The sequence below is a fragment of the Bison bison genome, unplaced genomic scaffold, assembly GCF_000754665.1.
Source record: "Bison bison bison isolate TAMUID 2011002044 unplaced genomic scaffold, Bison_UMD1.0 scf7180017864248, whole genome shotgun sequence".
NCBI classification, from domain to species: domain Eukaryota; kingdom Metazoa; phylum Chordata; class Mammalia; order Artiodactyla; family Bovidae; genus Bison; species Bison bison.
This window is the reverse complement of record NW_011494820.1, coordinates 1377471-1384534: the sequence shown is the minus strand read 5'-3', so window position 1 is coordinate 1384534 and position 7064 is coordinate 1377471. Positions and strand designations below refer to the sequence as shown.

General features: G+C 47.7%; 1 protein-coding gene across 2 annotated transcripts in view; it reads left to right on the top strand.

The window, feature by feature from the left end:
* Positions 1-7064, top strand: part of MAU2 (MAU2 sister chromatid cohesion factor) — a 38913-nt gene that overhangs the window by 15594 nt on the left and 16255 nt on the right. Inside the window, exons 2-4 of one of the 2 annotated variants that reach the window (XM_010847254.1) lie at positions 5638-5655; positions 6024-6089; positions 6813-6908. In XM_010847254.1, the coding sequence (XP_010845556.1) occupies positions 5638-5655; positions 6024-6089; positions 6813-6908 (180 nt within the window). The remainder of the gene's footprint in view (positions 1-5637; positions 5656-6023; positions 6090-6812; positions 6909-7064) is intronic. The other variant, XR_825883.1, reaches the window with a different exon arrangement.

Sequence of the window (7064 nt, the reverse complement as noted above, 5' to 3'; positions counted from 1 at the left end):
GTGGTGTCATCTGCATATCTGAGGTTATTGATGTTTCTCCCGGCAGTCTTGATTCCAGCTTGTGCTTCTTCCAGTCCAGCGTTTCTCATGATGTACTCTGCATATAAGTTAAATAAGCAGGGTGACAATATACAGACTTGACGTACTCCTTTTCCTATTTGGAACCAGTCTGTTGTTCCATGTCCAGTTCTAACTGTTGCTTCCTGACCTGCATACAGGTTTCTCAAGAGGCAGATCAGGTGGTCTGGTATTCCCATCTCTTCCAGAATTTTCCACAGTTTATTGTGTTCCACACAGTCAAAGGCTTTTGCATAGTCAATAAAGCAGAAATAGATGTTTTTCTGGAACTCTCTTGCTTTTTCCATGATCCACTGGATGTTGGCAATTTGATCTCTGGTTCCTCTGCCTTTTCTAAAACCAGCTTGAACATTAGGAAGTTCACGGTTCACATACTGCTGAAGCCTGGCTTGGAGAATTTTGAGCATTACTTTACTAGCATGTGAGATGAGTGCAATTGTGTGGTAGTTTGAGCATTCTTTGGCATTGGCTTTCTTTGGGATTGGAATGAAAACTGACCTCTTCCAGTCCTGTGGCCACTGCTGAGTTTTCCAAATTTGCTGGCATATTGAGTGCAGCACTTTCACAGCATCATATTCCAGGATTTGAAATAGCTCAACTGGAATTCCATCACCTCCGCCAGCTTTGTTTGTAGTGATGCTTTCTAAGGCCCACTTGACTTCACATTCCAGGATGTCTGGCTCTAGGTCAGTGATCACACCATCGTGATTATCTGGGTCGTGAAGCTCTTTTTTGTACAGTTCTTCTATGTATTCTTGCCACCTCTTCTTAATATCTTCTGCTTCTGTTAGGTCCATACCATTTCTGTCCTTTATCGAGCCCATCTTTGCATGAAATGTTCCCTTGGTATCTCTAATTTTCTTGAAGAGATCTCTAGTCTTTCCCATTCTGTTATTTTCCTCTATTTCTTTGCATTGGTCGCTGAGGAAGGCTTTCTTATCTCTTCTTGCTATTCTTTAAGCCTTAAAACACTCACAGCCTTGTTCTCTCTTCAGCAGCACCTGTACTAAAATTAGAATGATACAGAGAAGATTAGCATGACCCTTGTGCAAGGATGACAAACAAATTCATGAAACATTCCATATTTTGGGGGGCCAAATTCTGTTATTTGCATGTGTAATCCCCTCTAATAAACTTAGGTGCTCAGAAATTGTAAAAGAAAACAACAAAGAAAAAACCCACTCTCAACTCTGAAGTGAATGTTCTAAGGAATGAGAGGTGTGCTGATCGCAGCCCTTCCACCCCTCAGGGTGCATGCTGGCCCTGTGGTGACCCTTGCTTTCCCTGAGAACCCTAAGGTGACCCCAGAGGCTTTTGGAAGGATCGTTCACCTCTCTGCCTCACGCCTGCAAGCTGCCTGGCAGTGAAAGGGGCTCTTAACTTTGGCTGCTTTCCCATGACAAGGGAGAAGACATAAAAACTATATTTTAATGTTACAAAGTAAAACATATGATGAGGTAGCAACCTTGGGTAAGGTATCCTACAAACTTTTGTTTGTGAGATGGACATATTTGTCTATAGGTTTCTGATTATGAATGTATGTTGCAAGTTTTAAAAAGACAAAAAAGCAGAGTGAGTTGATTGACTTCTGACTGACAAGCCTTCGGAAGTGACTGGCTCACCTTGACATGGAGCTGTCCTACAGCTTCAGGAATGGGTCATCTCATGGGGACAGCTCCAGGTGTCACTGACAGTGATGCCTGAGCAAGAAGCAGTGATGTTTGAAGCTGAGATGTCTTGATGCCATTTAGTATTTGAAATTCTGTGTTTATAAAGTGTAAGCCTCAATTTTGTGGCTTTTTGTACAGTGGGAAACCCTCATTTCCTGGTGATGCTAGATAAAGTCATCATTTGTGCAACAAATGTTTCCTGAGAACCTGCCACGTGCCAGCCTACGTTAGCACTGGGGGCACATGAGGAGGAACATTATGGGGCTTTATCTAGCGGCCCTCATCTGTGTGTGGGACAGGGCCACACTGCATGCATGGGAGAATAGTGGCAGGTTGTGCCTCTGGGAAATGGATGCCAAGGACCACTAGGATCCATCTCCTCCAGGACTTGGAGTGTTGCTGACTCCCATGGGGGTCCACATCTCAAACTTCATCCTCTGGCTCCTAGAGCAGTGGTCCTGACATCCTCTTATGCTGACAAACAAGGCCTTCCAAAAGATTTGAGTCTTAAGCCTTTGGACATCTTACTTCCTGGCTCTCCTGATGGCCACTCAAGGCCCCAGAGGGGTGTGATGCTCTTTCTCCAACCCTTAGGTCAGAAAAGAGAGAACTGGCACAGACAGAAACTGATCCCTGACAGACACATCCGGCCGGAGAAGAGAGCTGTCAGTGGAGTCCAGCCTGAGTGTCTGCTGAATAGACGCTGACCACACAAAGGCTCTACATGAGAAGACATTTGATGGGCCCATGTAGGCCTGGGCCCGGCAGCACAGGCAAAACACTGGAGGAGCAGGCATGGTGGCTTCTGGCTGTGTCCCTTCTCAGTGTGCCCACCATGGACGTAGTTTCTTGTGGGCTTTCCTCACCTGGATTTGGAGTATGCCTTGTGCAGTGAGATCAAATTGCCAACATCCGTTAGATCGTTGAAAAGGCAAGAGAGTTGCAGGAAAACGTCTACTTTTGCTTTGTTGACTATGCCAAAGCATTTGTGTGGATCACAACAAATTGTGGAAAATTCTTAAAGAGATGGGAATACCAGACCACCTTACCTGCCTCCTGAGAAATCTGTATGCAGGTCAAGAAGCAGCAGTTAGAACCAGATATGGAATAGACTGGTTCCAAATGGGAAAAGGAGTACATCGAGGCTGTGTATTGTCACCCTCCTTATGTAACTTACATGCAGAATACATCATGCAAAATGCTGGGCTGGATGAAGCCCAAGCTGGAATCAGGATTGCTGGGAGAAATATCAATAACCTCAGATACACAGATGACACCACCCATTATGGCAGAAAGTGAAGAAGAACTAAAGAGCCTCTTGATGAAAGAGAAAGAGGAAAGTGAAAAAGTTGGCTCAAAACTCAACATTCAAAAAACTAAGATCATGGCATCCAGTCCGGTCACTTCATGGCAAATAGATGGGGAAACAGTGAGAGACTTATTTTGGTTTATACAAAATCACTGTATATGGTGACTACAGCTATGAAATTTAAAGACACTTGCTCCTTGGAAGAAAAGCTATTAACTTAGACAGCATATTAAAAAGCAGAGACATTACTTTGCTGACAAAGTTCTGTCTAGTCAAAGCTATGGTTTTTCCAGTAGTCATGTATGGATGTGAGAGTTGAACTATAAAGAAAGCTGAGCACCAAAGAATTGATTCTTTTGACCTGTGGCGTTGGAGAATACTCTAGAGAGTCCCTTAGACAGCAAGGAGATCCAACCAGACCATCCTCAAGGAAATCAGTCCTGAATATTCGTTGGAAGGACTGATGCTGAGGCTCAAACTCCAATACTTTGGCCACCTCATGCGAAGAGTTGACTCATTTGAAAAGACCCTGATGCTGGGAAAGATTGAGGGCAGAAGGAGAAGGGGATGACAAAGGATGAGATGGTTGGATGGCATCACCGACTCAATGGACATGAGTTTGAGTGAACTCCAGGAGTTGGTTATGGACAGGGAGGCCTGGCATGCTGCAGTCCATGGGGCCGCAAAGAGTCAGACACGACTGAATGACTGAACTGAACTGAACTTGTGTGGTGAGGAGAGCATCCCTGGGCCACAGACTCAAAAAGAAGGCTTCTTCAGTCCACTGGAAGAGTTTCACCTCGTCTTGTTGCCCTCTTCATCTCTCTTGGGGGGCAGTGACACTCAGGTGTAGTCAGCTTTGTGCCAGGTTCTGAGGTATGGCTAGATTGTACGTGGAAACTCCTGTGCGTGGTGGCTTTACCCACTCCGCCTTGGCTACCCGTCTGGGTTGTTCAGAGCAAGCCACGCGGAGCTCCAAGTGAAAGGCAAGTGCTTCCCGTGTGTGTTTGTATCCACCGTGTACTCTCTTTAAAGGGCTCCCCTTGAGCATGAAGGCCTTGCCCAAGACAGGTCTTACATGTGGACATTGAGTCATGGAACTTCAGAATCTCAAGGTTGGACCAGGTCTTAGCATGTCCCTAACCCAGCTTTTAGTCACACAGTTTCCTCCAGTTGTCCCTCCCAATTGGTGGCCTTCAGGAGTGAGCATCTCTTGCTGAATGCTGAGGGGGAAGGAGTGGCTTCTGTAGAACGAAGTCCCTACTTCTGTGTTTACCAGTTTTGTGACATCACACACGTGGCTGGAGCTGAGCCTGTCCTCACTGTCTCTGTAGATGGCCTCCAACCAAGGAGCCTCACTCTGAGGCCACACTCATGGCAGCAGGCACTGCCCATGTCTCTCTGGGGACCCTGAGCTCCTCCAGGCCTTGTTGCCTTGGGAGGGGACACTTGGTCTGGTTGCAGAGTGCCTTTTGCCTGGGCTCTATATGCACGTGTGTGTGTGAGAGAGAGAGAGAGTATGGGAGACAGAGACAGACAGGAGCCCAGTGACTCTCCAATGTTCTAAGTTCCTCTGTCCCTCTCACCCGCTCCTATTAGCTCCCCCTCCTGGCCCACCTGTGTCTTTCAGGGGCTGGTCTCCAGACCAGCTCCAAGTCATCCCCAGCCTCTTTGGTGATTTCCCTGGCCACTACTCACTCAGCCCCAGAAACATCTCTAGCCCAGGGCTGCCCTCCTGGCCTCACCAGCCTTTCTCCCTGTCAGGCAACAGATCCATGGGCCTTCAGCCTCTGTCTCCTCTTTCCTCTCCTCTTCCTCCTCCCTCTGCATCCTTCCAGCAACCGCTAAAGCTCTGAGAATGTTTGCAGGATGAGCGGATCAGCAGGAACTGCGTCAGGTGTGTGCTTGTGTCTTAGATGGTTGAGAGACTATGGTCATGGTGGTGGTGTGGTGGACTGCCCTGGGACTGCGCCATTTCCTGCTGGAATGTGAAACTCCAGGGCACAGTTATCCCCACGTGGGACCTTGTCATTATCTGAACCGCGTACCAGCATGCGCGTGAGCAGAGGTGGTGAGCTCAGATCTCAGAATCATCGCTGCCCACCCCCGTCCTTCTGTGGTGCTCCTCCCTCCCCTCTGAGGCTAACTTTGCTCATTTCCAAACATGTTTTGTATGTCCCTTCCCCACGAAAGACTAACCCTCAGAACTACTCTCTAATTGTATTAAATTGATTTCTTGTGCCATGATTTGCTGTGGGTGTACCGCAGTAAGTAGCATGTGGTGGCCTTTCTGTGCTCCTGAGAGGGAGCTCCAGTTCTGACTCCAGAGCCTGGCAAGACAGGAAGCCCATCAGTAGGGGAGCACGTACATGTTCCCTTTCCCCCAGACACACCACGGTTGCTAGATTAGAGGAAAAGCAAGCCCACTTCTCAAGCTGAGCAGGCCATCTTCCCACTTAACTGAACACCTGCAGCCTTTGGTGACAGGACAACCTGTGTGAACCCCGAAGTGGACCCAGTTAAGCACTGCAAAGCTGCTTCACTGTTTGAGAATTAACTCTTTTTTTCTTTCTCTTTCAGTGGTTGATATCACAGCAAGTATCCTTTCCTTGGTACTATTCCCTCTAAGGAAAGCTCCTTCTAAATAAAAACATGTGTTATAAACTTGAATTCTGCTTATAATGCACACTTTGGGTTTGGGCTTTGCCCCACAGATGCCCTGGAGCATCCCTTCAGACCAGCAGCTTCTTCCTGGGTGCTCTGCTCCTCTTCATACCACAGCGTCTAGCTCCACACCAGCCAGCAGCAAGCTCAGGGATTACTAGGGGAATACGTGAACTTGCGGTTTTAGAGCGGACGGGGATGTGCTCATCCAGCCAGCCTTTACAGCGTCAGAATGCTGAACTGTGGCCCTTTTAAACTGACCATTTTGTAGTGTCTCTACTTCCTTAACGAGACATCACTAGATCACACAGTTTGAAGATGTTAAGTTTGAAGCAGCAAGTCTTCTGTCCGAGTTATACTGTCAAGAGGTAAGAACATATAAAGGCTTCTGAAAGCAAACCCCCTTTCCCTGTAGTGAAGGCACAGTGGCAGATTGGGAGTCACAGGAGTGGATTCCCTTCTGGCTTTTAAGACTTTGCATAATTTTCCCGTCTTCCACACCTGGAGTTGGTGATGGACAGGGAGGCCTGGCGTGCTGCAGTCCATGGGGTCGCAAAGAGTCAGAGACGACTGAGCGGCTGAACTGAACTGAACATGTGGTACAGGGCAGCCATGGATGACCACTTGCTGACAAAGACTAGCAGAGTCTTTTTCTATGGAGGACTGTTGCACAGCAGCCTTGTTCCTGGGCTAGAGATGATTAACTCCCGAACAAGTTCACATAGTTTAGCTGAAGCTGGTTTCTGATCTCAAGTGTAACTGAAAGTTGCCTTTCTCCACTTTGAGCAGTGACCCCTGTTTCATGCTCCTGGCCTCTCTCTCTGGTTACAGTTCAGAAAAGATGGTAATTGTTATCAATTTGACTGTTCAGGAATTTGAACTAAAGCTACTTTGAGTTTAGTTGAATTGGGAATTATTTTAAGATCAATGCGAAAAGCTTCCTAGCCGGTGAGGCTAATAAAATATCTTTTCTTTTTAAATCAAGCAAATCCTTTGGTAAGTGTGTCTGGGAATGGCCTTCTGGGTCCGCAGCTGCTGCAGAAGGAATCCAGCTTGCTTTTTCCTCCTTAAACATGACTGTTTCCTTTCAGAATTCCGTGGACGCAGCAAAGCCGCTGCTGCGGAAAGCCATCCAGATCTCCCAGCAGACCCCGTACTGGCACTGCCGCCTGCTCTTCCAGCTCGCTGTGCGTACTGTGGGCCTGACCAGGTGCACGGGTGCCAGTTGGGTGGGCGGCTCTCTGGGCTGGGCTTCCCTGGCCGCAGTGGAGGAGCCTGCAGGCCAGGTAGACTCATTGGAGATGCCTCTCCATCCCGGCTCTGCCCATACCACCCTGTCTCTG